The following is a 15,679-nucleotide window of genomic DNA, read 5'->3' as shown; positions in this document are numbered from 1 at the left end:
TTTAATTTTTTAATAATGACAGTTCATGCGAATTACACTGATTCAAAACTTGACCACAACAATTGGTGTAGTTATCTTAAAATTGAATTGAAATCCGTAAATTTTAATTAAATTCATGAATTTAAAAAATTTTTGTTAACGATTCCTTTTGTTTAAAATGATTGGGTTTCTCGATTTGATAATTTTGTAATCATTGCTGGTTTGGAGAATAATAAAGACATAAATTGTTTGCTCAAACACACATGCTCAACAAAATTAATTTTGAAACCTTATAGGAGATGTATTGATTGTTTTCACGCCACAGGCCGACAAGACTTTGTCTTGGCCTGACCCTAAGAAAAATAATAATAATAAAATAAATAAAATACGGTTGGGGAAAAATCAAGCTAGAAATACTATAAATTATGTGCAAAATCATTTTAAAATGTTTCCCTATTTTATTTTCAGGCATTTCGATGCACAAGGGCTATGCTTTCGTCCAATTCACAAACCCTTTCGACGCTCGCAGTGCCTGCCTGGGCGAAGATGGACGGACAGTTCTCGGACAGATTCTCGGTAAGTTCTGTTTCATTATTTCCTTTTCATCAAAACTCATTTGTTTGCCCCTGTTTCTTTTTTCAGTGCCAAAACTTTTCTGTTTTTTTTTCTCTCTCTTCCATTCTTTCTTTTACTTTGCCCTCTCTCGCCGAAGTTTGGCGAAAGAATTTTTAATTTGGCATTAAAATATTTGCAGCAATAAAAATTCCTCGGGTCATGCCAGTCTCTCTCTCGGCCATGCTGCAGTCGAGTGTTAGTTGTGCGGAGAAAAGCAAGGGGTGTTCGTTCATCGGGGCTCTTCGCCCTTACTTAACCCTGTTCTGCACGCCAGACTCCGCCAGGCACCCCCTCCGCCTTATTGCCGCCCCCAATTAACGGCGGCGAACACACAAACTTTGCTTTCGCTGCTCATAAAAACGGGGAACATCATTTTTATTTTAAAATTATTTGCAAGAAAAAAAGTAAAAGTCTGCATGTTACTATCTTGAATGCTAAAAAATTACAGATTTTAATTTAATTGAAAAGTAAAATTCTTTACAAATTCTTATCCAAACGTTTTTTACTTTTTTTTTAATCACAAGTGTGGAAGTGAAGAAGTCAGTTTTTATTTAATTTCAGCCACTTCATTACCTCATTTATGGCTTGAACTGCCTTTTTTATCGGTGCTTAATTTGTCCAATCACCCGCGAAAATCGCTCGATCTCGTTGATGCGGAAAGTTCCCATAGTCGAGACAATAATTTGGCCCCTTCGCAGCACGGCTCGCCCCTGAGACGATCAGACTCCATTAATTTGAGTTTTCCGACTTGTAATATTGGATACGTGCCCCGACTGCACGCGGAGTAAAAAGCGTGCGCACTCCCCTTAAATTATCAACACATAGAGTAGTTGTGCCGCAGACCGGGGTGGGGGTGCTCGAGGGATGATACTCGGCCGGCCCTTTTACGAGGCACGCAGCCCGCAACACACAAATATAATATTTTCCCATTTCTCGACGGCGCGCCCCGCCGCCGACATAAAATCGAGAGAGCATTTTTGCCACCCTTCTCGCCTTTATGTGCTCGAGATGCCTTTTAAATGGGCTCCTCCGCTGCCTTTAATGGAAACTGACTTATTTAATAAGGGGAAAACATTCTTCTTACTTAATTATTATTATGATTTGCGTATAAAAGTGTGCTTCCTTTTTTTGTTATAATTTTGATACGTTTCTGATTAAATCGCGCTTTGACGGGAGCAGGATGAGTTTTGGAACAAAGAGAAGTTCACTCCACTCGAAATCGTATTCACGCGTTGAAATAAATGGAAATTCTCCGGCGGGCGTTTTGAATAATTAATTCGCTCCGTGTTCTTGCATGGCAAGTCTCGCGGGAAAAATTAAACGCGGCCTTTCTCCACGCGAATGGGCGTTTTGGGGCGAATTTGCATGTGGAGAAAAGGCAGCCCTTGACCGCTCGGTTAGCGCTTTGATCTCGGACCGACCAAAGTATTGGCCGCATTTATTCCTTGTCAGAACGAGGCGGTTGCGCTTTTGTTCTTTAGCAAAAAGACGTGCTCATATATTTAGGTCTCACTGCTTCTAACTGCGGAATGCGTTAGATGATTTGCGCAGTATTGAAATTAAATGTTGGGAAGATGAGTATGTAAAAAATATCGAATTATATTATTTTAATAATTATTGGAAGAAGAATTAGGGTCAATGTTAAATATAAAACTGCAGATTTAAAAAAAAAACAGTCAGCATGTTTAATATTATAAGTATTTTATTAATGAACACACAATATAAGAAAATATTTTTTTTTCGCATAAAATGAAAATATGTAATTGTTTATTTACCACAAGTGTAACGGCAAGAATTTTCTTTTCTAGCATAATTTTTTTCGAAAATATTTCAATTTAAACACAATAAGTCTGCTACATGGGGTCAACAAACCACTTAAAGAGATTTTAGTTTTAAAGATTGAAAAAATCAATATCCATATCATATTTTAGGTAAAAGAGATGATTATAATTTATTATAAATGTTTATTAAATAATTATTTTTTTCTATACTATATTTTCATTCAAACAGGGCAGAGAATCGCATTTGTTTAATATTTAATTAAGTAATAAAAATTGATATTTCTTGCTGCTGATGCTACTGTTAGAACCCATCACCGTCACTGAAATTGACTTCAATTGCATTCGTCTTGGTTGCATATATTAAGTTAATTGGTCTACCACAAGGAAATATTCTAAATGTAGTTATGTAAGTAAATATTAAAAAATCATGTACGTACAAAACTAGAAACATTTTATTGAAAATGATTCATTAATTTTTTTAAAGGCTTGCTATAAAAAGAAATTAATTTTACACAATATTTGTGAGATCCTAAATTTTAATTTTGAAATTAATTTATATCAAAATTAATTTAATGCAGGCATCGGTTTCGCTATTGAAAGAGAAGTCATTAGAGATGCTAGAATTTTTTGAATGGACTGATTTTTGTGTGCATCGCCTCCTCTCTGTCTGCACAAAGCATTCAAAGCATTTTTTCGCATCAACGGTGGTGTAAGTTATGCAACCTGTTCGTGTGCATTGATTTCCAGCTTGATACAAAAGCACTCTCTGGACGCGCGAGCAAAAAGGAAAAATATACCGCGCCGCGATCGAGCGTTGCAAAACGTGCACGAATATTTATTTCACCCCATTCAATTGCGGGACTGAAATCTTTCCATCAGATTTCCCTCCATTTTCATTTCTTGCTGCGTTTTTTCCTCCATCCCTGCCGGTCTCTTTTCTCCCATATTTTAACGTTCGCTGCTGCTTTTGTGCTGCGTTTGATTCAAATTCCGCGGAAAGAGAGTGAAAAGAAAGAAAGACCGACCGACGAATTCCTTTTCTTCGCCGCCTTTGTTCCACCGCACCCGATGAACACTGTGAATAACAACTCGGCGCACTTATTCATATTGAAGGAACACGCAGAAATTTTCACCAAAGAGAGAAAGAATGGAAAAAAGGGAGTGCGTGCGTATGTCCTCTCGTGACCGGTGCAATTCACATAATTATTATTCGCCTCCTCTGCGTTCCATATATAGAAGAACTAAAATTCTGATCGTAAAGTATCGGTATATAAAACTAAATTAAATTTTTCAGAAAGTTTTAGATTTAAAAGTTTTATTATAGCTGAATTAAACAATGTCTTTCGAAAAATAAATTAATAACAATTAATTTGATTGAAATATTTCACACTAACCGATCTCGAGGTTCAATGTTTCCTATGTTATGAAGCGTATTTAAAATTATTTTGACAAAGTGTAAATATTGTAGTATGCTTCATAGTAGTAAATAAATTTTTACTACTTTTAATTTTATATAAACTGTTAAAATTAAATTAAAATAAAAAAATATATTAAATATAAATAACATCAAATTATTTTATTTATTTATATTTTAATTTTAAAGATTAACATATTATAATATTTATTTAATTTTTTTTTTATGAAATTCTAATATGATAATGATAAAACAAAAAATAATCAATAATTAAGTAATTATTTATATAAATATATGGTTATCAATACACTGAATGGTAACTTCAATGCCATTAACAAATAAATTTTGTTTTCTAAAAATAAAGAAGGAAGAACTAGAAATTTAAGTAATGAATTATAATGCCTACACTAAAAAAAAAAAAATAAATAAATAAAATAAAATAAGTAGAAAGTGATAAAAATGAATGAAGCAGCGTCAAGCTGTTCAACCACACAGAGACGCAAAATTTTTTTGCCCATTATCCAGACTGTGGCGGAAGGAGCATAATAAACAGGGCATGCATTTAATTATTCAGCCCATGTGGTGCACATTCGCTCTTGAGCAGTTACAAACCAGCTTGCTCTCTCTCGGTTTGTGTGTGTTTACAAGGAGTGAAATATCTCAGGCCGGGTGGGCCTTAAGGTAACAAAGTGCGGCAGCCGAGAGCTCGGTGCGTGCGAGTATATTTATGCCCTGTTGGTATGCTGTAAGGTTGGGCCGTAAAAGTGATGCTAATTAAGCTGCATGCGCCAAGAAAGAGAGGCCAAGATTTTGAGCCTGCAGTGGAGAGTGAATTTCATTATTATTAGCATTACTGTTATTATTATACCGGCAGCACACGCGCCGCGCCTCAGCGGAGAAGCGAGACCGCAAAACACAAAGGTGAAATACGGCCAGACATCTCTGCGCGCTGCTTTCTTACCTGCGGGCCAAAAGCTGGTCGAATTCCTTGCTCTCGTTCTCCATCCTATGCTAAGTACACACACGCAGACAGACTTTATTTAAATATATAAACTGCGTGGCCGCGGGCTTTCATTATTTCTGGACCACCCTCGAGAGGAGCCTCATCGTTTGCGTTGCGTGAAAAATGATGGGATTTTCCTAGCCGGGCAACTTTCGCTGAAATTTTAATTAGGTTTGCCTTGCTTCATACTACGCATAAACCGCTCTCTGCCGGCTGTTTACTCAAAAGGAGCCGCAGCAATTTCTAATCCACCGCACTTTTGCAAGGAGTAAATTCTGTTTCGCAGGCAGTTTAATGAGCTCAAGCTGCCGTTAAGAACTATAAATTTTAAATGATTTTCTTTTTAAATTTTTTCATCAATTACTCAGTACTTAAATCGTCTATATTGTCTTTAATTAATATAACATTTTATCAATTTAAAAAATCTAATTTTTTGAAATTTAATCCTGTGAAATTTTCAAGAAGTGGGTGAACGCAATTAATTATTAAAATCGAGGCGGATGGGGTCTTTTTGATCTCACCATCAGAAGTTTAAGCAAAATACGCTCAATCAAAGCATATTTCCAAAAGTTCTTAACGTACATTATGTCTTTTTGAAAATTTCCCTTAAATTAAATTCAAATAAATAATAAAAGAAAAATTTATGAAGCCATTTGATATCATGTGAATAAACAACCTGAGCTGTGTGAATCAGTACAAGTCAGCTAATTTGCCACTTAAGATCGCCGTTGCGCTTTCCTTGTTCAGAAACAGGCGGCACCCGCTTTTAAATTTGCGCAACATTTTAAGGGCTCCCTGGCGCTCTCACATTATTCCGAGAGCGTCGTTATGCTCTCGCGAAGAGAAGCCACGATTGTGCTCTTGAGATAGCAAATTAGGTGCAGAACTGTTCTCGGCAGCCAGAGGGTGATCTATTTATTTATTTGTTATCAGATGTTGGCACAGTCTGCCTCCTCTTTCTTCTTCTTCTGCCGCTTCTCTCAAACGCTCTATCTTTGAATACTTGAGAGCAGCGGCGAAGAACACAAGATGACGCACGTACCGGTTTGCTAGAGCTGCTCAAAAAGATGCTGTGTGTGTTTTGTTGGCTCAGTTCTTTTCACACGCCGTCGCTCAAAAGAAGCAAACGAAAGCAAATTCAATCTGCAAACGATACACAGCCTGCTAATTGCTTTTGCAACAAAGTCAATTTCAATTTAAATGCTTCGCTGCGAAATGAGAGAAGCTCTCTAGCTTTTGTTATCATCAATGGAATCAATTAAACTAAAAAACTTTATCTATATAGGTGGTAAATAGATTAAAATTGAAATAGATGAATGAAATTATATTTTTAATCAAATAAACTGGCAAATTATTGTGACAAAAAAAATTTAAAATTCGGCATTCATAAAATGAATTTGTTTTCATTTTGCTTCTATTTCACTGGGACCTCCAAATTATAAAAGAACGTAATATATTGTTGATTTTCGTGATACAAACGTAAAAATTATATGATTATTTTTATATTACCAAAGGATTTTAATTCTGAAATCGCTTACAAGTTTAAGTTTCTTAACAAGTAAGATAATCGAGGCACCAAACAAACCGCAAAATTATCGGAAAAGTATCGCCTTATTGAACTCTGATATCTTTCCTTGCCATAATTCAGAGGAAGATGCAGTTCATCCTGGCAGAGACCGTTCGTGCGAGCGGTTGCACACGTACGTTGTAAAAGACCTACCAAGTTGGAGGTCCGGGGAGGAAGCCGAGAAAATAGCAATTATTGTTGTTGGCAGGCTTGAATGTGAAATATTCGCCAAGTTTGCCCCCGAGATGCTCTTTCGCTCTCGCTTCGTCCGACTTCCAAAACTTTGACTCTCCGCCTGACTGGACGGCAAAACGCCGCCGCACATTTCATTACATTAGGCTGCACACGACTTGTCCCGCCGCCTTTATTGTAATTGCCACACACGGCCGACAACACATTTTATGGTAATTTCCTACACCTAATTTTGCCGCCGTGTTTATCCCCTGCGGGCGTTGCTGCGCTGATTCCAAATTTAATCGCCTCGTAAAGTGCTGTTGGACGCACATTGACTTAAATTTCCGCTTTCCTTCAATTTTCCTTTTGGTTATTATCAAAATTGTAGATTTTAGCTGAGGTTCAAATTTTACTTTGAGCAGTTATTGTATACAGTGTTCTGATTTCATAACTAAATTTATTAAAAAATAAAAGTGATCAAATATATATATTTTTTTAAATAATTTAAAGTTAAATGACTTTAATAAGAAGAAAAATTTGAAAGTAGATAAATTTGAGCACAAACATTAAAATTTGAGTTTTGCCGCTAAAATGGCTTACTTATCTCAATTTATTTAATGCCATAATATTTTGTGTTTAATAAATGAGCTATCTTTCTCGGCAGGCAAGGATTTTTTTCTTTAGTCGATAGATTATGTGCGACAGCGAAAATCAGTCAGGCGCTGATTTATACGCGTGGCGTTCTCGCCCGCCACCGCGCTGCAGTCATAAATAGTCATTTTTATGTGACTTGTGTGTCTGCCAAATAAATATTGCTGCTTCTCGCCCAGGTGTAAAAAGCCCCTCCTTATGCTTGTTTATTTACTCCTGCTATTCTCTAGAAAAAAATTTATCACAAAGCCGATTTATAAAACAAAGTTGGCTAATGTGTTCCCTCGGCTGGCAGCGCGTCTGTCGCTCACTTTTTTAGTATATGTCGTCAACTCAATTAAAGTCGACCGAAGGGATTTGCGCGGTGAGCAGTCTTTTTTAATGAGCGCCGCACCTACTGGGTGTCGATGACCTCACGCGTCGACCTAAAAGTGCAACAAGCGGCTAGACTGGCGCAGAATTTTCTCTCCAAAGTGATTAAAATTTGTTGCGAGTGCAATTTTTATACACCTTTAAATTTTAATTTGGGTATTTATCACAAAATATTTTAAAATTGATAAAAATAATAATAAGTACGTTTATACTTCTTATTATCTTGGAAACATCTCTAGAATTAATGTAATTTTGTGATGTTTACTGAATATTTAGTTATTGGCAAGGTTTTAGACAGTTTTAGTTATCATTAAAATTCCTAATCACTCTTTTTAAGATGCTTTAAATATTTCCTAAAACGAACAGTTTTTAAAGAGGAATATCAGAGGCCAGGAATGCTGCATAAATAAGAAGGCAGGCGCGAAGAGCCGCATGTTTATTTATTAGCCGCGGAATAGAGGAATGTTGGTCGTCTGCCAGCCTGGCTAGTCTGTCCCTCTTTCTGGTGCAGCGTTCGCTCCTTTCGGAAAAGAAACACCCATTGATCAGCTGCACTCTCTCACTCATTCATCCGTCCATTTATTTATTTGCTCATTTGTCCGGCCATTTATTTATCCCGGGGCCGCCGTAAAAAGGGACACGACTCGAGCATTAGCCCAATCAATTAGACCCGGCCCGCGATGACGTGGCTCGCATTGTTTTATTCCTTTCGCTCTCTCACTCTAGTTCGATTAATCGGACCGCCACCGTAAAAGCAGCAGTGCAGATTCGAGAGAGAGATATAAAATGTAGGCAAGGGACGTAAAAATAAAATAAACCACCCGCAGCAAGCACGGCCCGACAATAAAAAATGCGCTCAAAAGCCACGGTGCCGGCGAAATACCGAAAATATCCTCTCTCTCTCATCCTGTTTGCCCTCGCGCTGGTTTGGCTTTCTTTGTTTCGACCCTGCAGGCTGAAAATCTGGATTTGTGACGCCGAATTTGCGGCGCGCCTGCCTTTTTTGTTTAATGTATAATGAGGTCGGAATCGATCTTTTGCGCGCGGAAAAAATGCGAAGCATGTGAAACTAGAAAATAAAAATGCTTTTCGGCGATTTATGCGCCAAACAGTGAGGTTTGTCAAACAATACTATTTATAACTGCTCAAAATATCTATATATTTGTTGTTTTAAATTTGTATTTAATTATTAAAATATTCAGTCCTAATACTTTTTGCATTTTTACATGCGAATAAAAATTATATCTAAAAATAAAAAATATAAATATTTTTGTGCAGACAAATGATTTGATTTAAGTTTTATATTATATAAAAATATTTAACTAGAGAAAATTAATCAATAGTATATTAGTTTTCTGATGGTCAGTTTCTACATTTTTGATACCAGTTTGCAAAATTTAAGCGTTCCCCAAAACCGGAAGTTTCTTTTCACCTCAGCAGAGCAATAAACTTGGCCATCTCACTGGAATCTGTCTGCCGAGAGCCCGACGGCACCAGGATGCACTGACGGTGTGTGCCAAGGGAACTAACTACTTATGTAGAATAGCATTCTCACCTCGACAGATGCACTTCGGGACGACGGCACCAAAACAAACAAATCCGAAAATAAAACATCCTTGACGCCAAGTGCCTTCCAGTCACGAAATTGTTTTAAATAGCTGAACAACGCCTCTTTTAATTTTGGTTTGGCGAGAGCGACATTAACATTGTGACGTGCGCCTGGCGCATTGCCGCTTATGCAACCCGCTGAGTGCATACGCCGAGCGGGCTGCATACAACCAAACGCCGCTGGTCTTCCCCCATCGCCAGTCAGGGCTATCGATTTTTCTGCAACGCAACGAACGTGCAGACGAGCATAAAATAATAAAAAGCATCACCATAATCATAAAAGCTGATGTCAAAGTTCTTTAAAAGAACTATTGATATTTAAAGACTTATCTTTTTTGTAATGAAAAAGAAGGCTAAGAAATACAAACAAAAATGTTGGTAAAAAACACATATTTACATTTGAAAATTATTATACAAATTTGCAATATTTCTTTTGCTTTAAAATAAACATGCTGCTATTTTAGTTCTTATAATTTTATTCAAATCTTTAAATGGGAAATTCAACTTGTATTCATAAAAAATAACAACATGTTAATAATGAAATTGTAGATAAGCAAAAGCGGTGAAATGATTCCAATATTTGATTTTCTAAACTGAAAACAAGGAACTAAAAGTCCTGGGTGAATTATGCCCATGTCGATTATTGCGAGGTGTCAAAGTTGTCCTTATTTCTCAAATAAAAGTCGTTCTCAAGGAAAAGAACAACAAGTCCAATATCAATTTTTTTCTCCGCAAAACTTGGTACGTGAGTGCGAGAGGACACGGCAGAACGTGACGAGATCAAAACGGACAGATCCTTTTTATATTTCCTCGGCTCTCCTCTGCTCCGGCCGGTTAACGCGAGTTGTAAAGTTGGCCGCGTGCTAATAGCAGGTTTTATTCGGGCCATCACGTCTAATTTCCAGCCTCGTTTTATCTGTCTCGGCTGAATTGCCGATAATTGGGCAATAAAAATTAGGAGCACACACAACTCGGCAGCAGCATTTCTCGGGGACGGGCTGTAAAGTTGGCCGGTCCTGTTCGAAAAAGCTATCCATCGGCTTGGTCGGACCTCCCAGGGGCCCCCAAAGGAAAAAAAAGAGCGCGTACAAGTTTAATTGGCCTGCAGCTCAAGGCCAAATTAATAATATCGGGCCACCTGCAAAAAGTTTTTCAATTTCTCGCAGCCGAGTTGTGTGTTTATGACGCATCAGAAACTAATTTAAGTTTTAAATAACTGCGACTACTTGATTACGCGCCGACGAGTGCCGGCCTCGCCCTGCCACCCCCTTGTTTTCGCTGCTGCGAAAACTTTTTTATGTGGCTCGCCCGCTTACTCGCTCGCTTCATTCGCCGGCGAAACACCAGCAAAAATCCGAAACGACAAAAACACACGCCGGAATTATGAGAACGGAGGCGTCTTTTCCCGCTTTGCGACTTTTAATGTCGCTCGAACTGACACAAATTTATGCGGAAAATTGCCCGGCGCGCGTCCAATTCCGACGGCGAATTTACTAACTCCGTGCACGATCTCCCTCCCTTTTCATACCATCCGCCTTAAAAAATCATTATGGCGTGTATGATAAATTTCATGTTTTATAATGATTTAAAACTTTATAGTTCTCTTCTTCTCACAAAATGCCGTAACAAATTTCAATTTTAAATTAACGAGATGTAAATTATTTGTTCTGTAAAATATAATAAAATTTCATTATTTGTAAATTTTATTATATTTGATATGATATATATCATATCATAATTATAAAATTGTTTATTTCAGTTTTTTAGTAATTGTAGAATGTGTAAAAATGTTATTCTTCTTTCTAATTGGTATTGGCACGCGTCATTAAGCTTAACCTAGTAAGCTGTTTGTCGTTTCACTCCTTTTTTTATTTCCGACGAGAAGCCAAAGAAGTAGAATTTGCTCTTCTCATTACGGCTGGGGTGTCATCCGGATTGCGGCTGCTGCGGCTAACCGGAGGCTGCTCAAGGCTGGCTAATTACGCGAGCAGCTGCTGCTTAATTGTGCTGCTGCAGTCGCGCAATTTCGCAACTGCAGGATTAACAGTTCCGCACGAGAGACTTAAAAGGGATTAAATTTGTCGCCGTACACGTAAATCACACCGCGGGTTCAATATCCGTCTTCAGTTTTAACGAACCAAAAGCTCGGGGTCTCTAATTAAAGCTACCACCCGGAATAATGTTTGACTTTCGAATGCGAGTGGAGAGAATATTTTCATTTTCCGACAAGCGGCAAATCGCATGTTGTGACGCTAATTGAATAAATTGCTGCTCTGCGGATAACAACCCGCGTACACGCCCGTGCCTTTTTTCACAGGGAACACCTGAAGATTTTCCGAATGCAAATCATTCCGAGTTTGTCGCGCAAATTGGAGACCGTCTTGGAATTAATTTCAGGTTGCAGTACGGAGTACTTCTTGCTTTTAAAGTGGATTGCAGATAATGCGGCAGTTAGAATATTGTGAATCTCTCCGTAATTTATTTGAATTATTTATAAAACAAAATCTACATATTCTTTGATACAAAGTTTACTTGTTTATATCTCAAATTTTTAAAAATTTCTCACGAATTGGTGGTTTATGCACTTTTGGTGAAGAATTCATCTTGAGTTGATAAGTTGAATCCGCTTTAAAGATTGCACGTCTTGGTACTCTGACAAGCAGTAATAACGGTACTTGGAGCTGGTGCGTTCTTCCCACGATAATGACACACGACAGTATATTTTTCTTGAGGGGGCGATAATGGGAGAACTGGAGCGAATCGATTGGATATAAATTGAGCCAATCCAAGAGCTGAGGACAATTAAGCAAATGACTAAAGATTCGTCTTTAATGCGACATGAACGGGTCATTAATTTTGAATTTTGTGCTCCATTCCGTATCATTAGAAATAATTATCTCTAGCTGAAACAACAGCTATTAGGAACTTATTTTACTAATGCATTATTATTATTAAGGAAGATATGGATTATTAGGTTTTGACGATATGTTTGATTTAATTTGATTTTGAACAATAATGTATTTTCTCTTACACACAGCATGCCATTCTTCAAGACCTCTTATCAGATTGTAGTCTTTTATTATTATATATAAGATATCAAATGCACAAAGTTATAATTATTTGTTTTTATTTATTGTGCTTAACTAGTTACACTGAAACAGAGTTTTAATATAACAACTAAAATTTTTATCTTTAGTTTAATAAGATTCTGAAAAAATATAATAAATAATGCAAATTATGTTAATTAAAATATTAAAATTATTAAAACATTAAAAAAAAGGTAAAAATTTATTATTAATATTTTATTTTGTGTTGTTAGTATATAAAAACTTTAAATGTAGAAGTAAAACATGACATCAAAAGAAAAATTTCTAGTCAAATTGTGAATTACTTTTCCATATTGAGTGAAATTAACCTAGATTCTTCTTTACCTAAAAATAATTGTGCTTCAATTTATATAAAATAAATGAAATAAAAATCCAACACTCTCCCTCTCATTTTAAACACCTGCAAGAGATAGGAAGTTATTTTCCATCCACTATTGACTCTGGCAGTGAAAGTCTCACAGCCATGTCGAAACATCAGTCCACGCACGCCGAGCAAACATTAAACTACGAAAGCAGCACTTAAACAAAACTTGATAGAGATCGATGAGCCCCACTTACGTGCATGCGATATCTCCGGTCGAAAAAGAAGATAGTCAGAAAGAAGGTGCCAGTGAAATTCGAGAGTTGCATGGTCGGCCATTAATTTTTACAGCGGCGGGCGAGAGGGCATAAATTACAAGTGCGTCAGTTCCGATGATTTTCGGGTTATCTGCCCGTGGCCTTGATTAGGCCCAGACATGCGAACAGCCCAACTGTGGGAGCATTTGCATAGGTCTCTGGCTGATAACACACTGCTCTCGCAGGAAGTTGTAAATTGCAAGGGGAGCACACCATACACACGTATCTAATTACAAGATAAAAACATACGCTAGAGAGGGGAGAAGAACCCTCTCATTACTCTTACTGGCGAACGCTCGTCTATGTGTTTATGTTTGCATTAAATTTGTGCTCGCGCAAGATGCACACCTTTATCTTTTGGCTTTACGGCTGCGATCTGTTTTCACGTCACCCCTTCGCTGCACACGACGATGCGAGGTGTAATTGATAATTTGCAGGTGGTGATTCAAATCGATCAGGAGTAGAAATGTGCTGCTTTAAATGTTTTAGTTTGATAGATTGACAAACATGAAACATCACAAGTTGTTAAAAATTGAATATTAATTCTCCTGAAATTATTAATTAATTTTATTTCCTTGTAGAACGTTAAAAAAATTTGCTCATTTTATTTGTTTTCCTTTTTTAATTTTAGGATATTTTCCATTTTCTATATATTAATTTTAGGACACCTTCTTCCTTACCAATTAATTCAATCTGTTGATATTGTTTAAATCGTTTGGACTTGAAAGTGGAAAAGTGTTAATTTTTCCCTTTTTTATTGTTTTATAATCACTGCCCAGTTTAGATTTTGGCGTTTTATTATTTTTACTTGGAGAAACTTAGAAGAATATTTTCCAATGGAGCTATTGAAGAAGCTCTGCAAAATAAATAATTTGTAATTCTCTTACAATTTAAAAAAAAAAGATAATTTATTAATTAAACTGGAAGTTGTCTTATGGTGGTTGTTAAAAGTCAATAAGTTGTGTCAAATTGGATGAAATAAATTCTTCGAATGAAGCCATTCATCGCCTTCGCTGAATCATCTTCCCAATAACCGTTTGTGTGGTTTCCTCCTTCTCCCCACAAATTTATTCCTGACGCTGTTTCTGTTTCTTATGTATTTTCGGCGCTGAACACAAAAACGACGCCTCGGCCTTAATGCGGCATAAGTGCGCACATAATTCGCTTTCCTCCGCGCTGCTGAAGCCGAGCCAAGCCGAAAATAATTTTCCCATTGTCTTATCTATCACTCTTCCGTAAGCACGTTTTGGCTCCGTATTCCCTCTGCGCGTTGTGTGTGTTTTGTTTTAGTGGCTCCACTTTTTACAATTTTGCGGTATCAGCAGCACCGCCATCGCTGCTGCCGCTGATTTTATTTATGCGCTCATTTTTCTATCTGATCCGCAGCCGCTGCCAAATAACAATAAAATAAAAACTTACTTACTTTGCAGCCTGCGAAATATATTAAAAAATGAGGCGCTGGCTCCCATTTGGGAGGAAAAACTTCTCACTCGTCTCTCTGCGTTATTTTTATTCGAGCAGCCATCTGCTCGCTCTGCGGGAAGACGTCGCTCCGCGCAGATGAGAAAAATAATTCGCCGCTTGCACTCAATGTGGCTTATCTTAAAAAATTAGCCTCATATTTTAACGCGCCGGCAGCAAAAGGGAAACGCGAGATCTAGTGGTGGTGGATTTTTTTTTCGGAGCGCCGCCATATCCTTTTCGTCGCGGACTGAGTGACAAGTCCAAATTTAGACGACACAACACCTCATAAAGCCGCTCATTAATTATCAAGCCAACTACACTCGCTCACCTAAATAAATTTATTGCTCCTCGGCCAACTCGAAAATAGCACATTACTAATCTGCCCGTCTCAAATGCATGACTTCGGGCAGAAAAAAATAAATTCATATTCGAGCAAATGAAATAAATTGAGAAGATGGACGTTCTTCCGTTCAGAGTTTAGAATGGTGAAAAGTTTTCTGGGGCGCATTTGAATCGCTCTTGCTCTACTTGGCATGATTCCGTACTTCCCCTGTAAGCTTCGACCAACCGAGATCAGACCGGAATAATATTGTTTTGCCGCATCAAACTGACTCTGTTGTGCAGCAATAGAAACTTGTACTAACATTTTTATTAGACTTTTTCAAGAGCTTAAAATTACTGGAAAGTTTAGATTTTTCCAAATGAATAGTTAAAGTTACCTAAATAATATAATATTAAAGTCCCTGTATAAATTTAAATAATCTAGAATGCACTTAGCAACAAATAATTTTATATATTTAAATTTTCTTGTCTTTAAACTGACGCTACTTATATTTCCTTATGAAAAAAAATTGAGTGTGAATTTTTTTTTAACATCACTACTCATTTTATTCTTAGTGGATAGGAAATTTTGTTTTAACAATTTGCTTTCAGTTTTAAAGTGAAGAGTAATGTTTTTAAAAGGCTCGGTTAAGCTAAAATGCAAATTCACCCCTATAACCTCTTTTTGTACACGGTTTGTCTGCTTTGGGTCCTCTTGAGAAGGAGTTTGGAGTTAGGAAAAACGCTGCAGCTCCACTTGTGTTTCCTCCGTTATATTTTTTGCGAGCTGACAATTGTCTAAATTGTGTCACACAGCCAGCTCTCCGGCAATAAAATTTAAATGCAAATGCGCGCCGCTACTTTCTTTCCCTCGCGTTTTCCTTCTTCTCAGACGCTCGGTGTGTTTGTGCAGCCGGAACGTTGTTTTGGTTTTAGTGTTATTATCATAATAACAGCTCGCTCGCCCGCTTCCCAAATTTATTTATTTGTCAGCCAGCGCAGCGG

General features: G+C 37.2%; 1 protein-coding gene across 1 annotated transcript in view; it reads left to right on the top strand.

Moving 5' to 3' along the window:
• LOC132197883 (uncharacterized) overlaps window positions 1-15,679 on the top strand; it is a 72,340-nt gene that overhangs the window by 35,272 nt on the left and 21,389 nt on the right. Inside the window, exon 3 of the mRNA XM_059621472.1 lies at window positions 448-555. Coding sequence (XP_059477455.1) covers window positions 448-555 — 108 coding nt within the window. The remainder of the gene's footprint in view (window positions 1-447; window positions 556-15,679) is intronic.

This window comes from Neocloeon triangulifer, unplaced genomic scaffold (genome assembly GCF_031216515.1).
Source record: "Neocloeon triangulifer isolate White Clay Creek 2 clone unplaced genomic scaffold, ASM3121651v1 ptg000012l, whole genome shotgun sequence".
Taxonomy (NCBI): Eukaryota; Metazoa; Arthropoda; class Insecta; order Ephemeroptera; family Baetidae; genus Neocloeon; species Neocloeon triangulifer.
The sequence above is the reverse complement of the archived record's forward strand: the minus strand, read 5'-3'. Positions and strand labels throughout refer to the sequence as shown.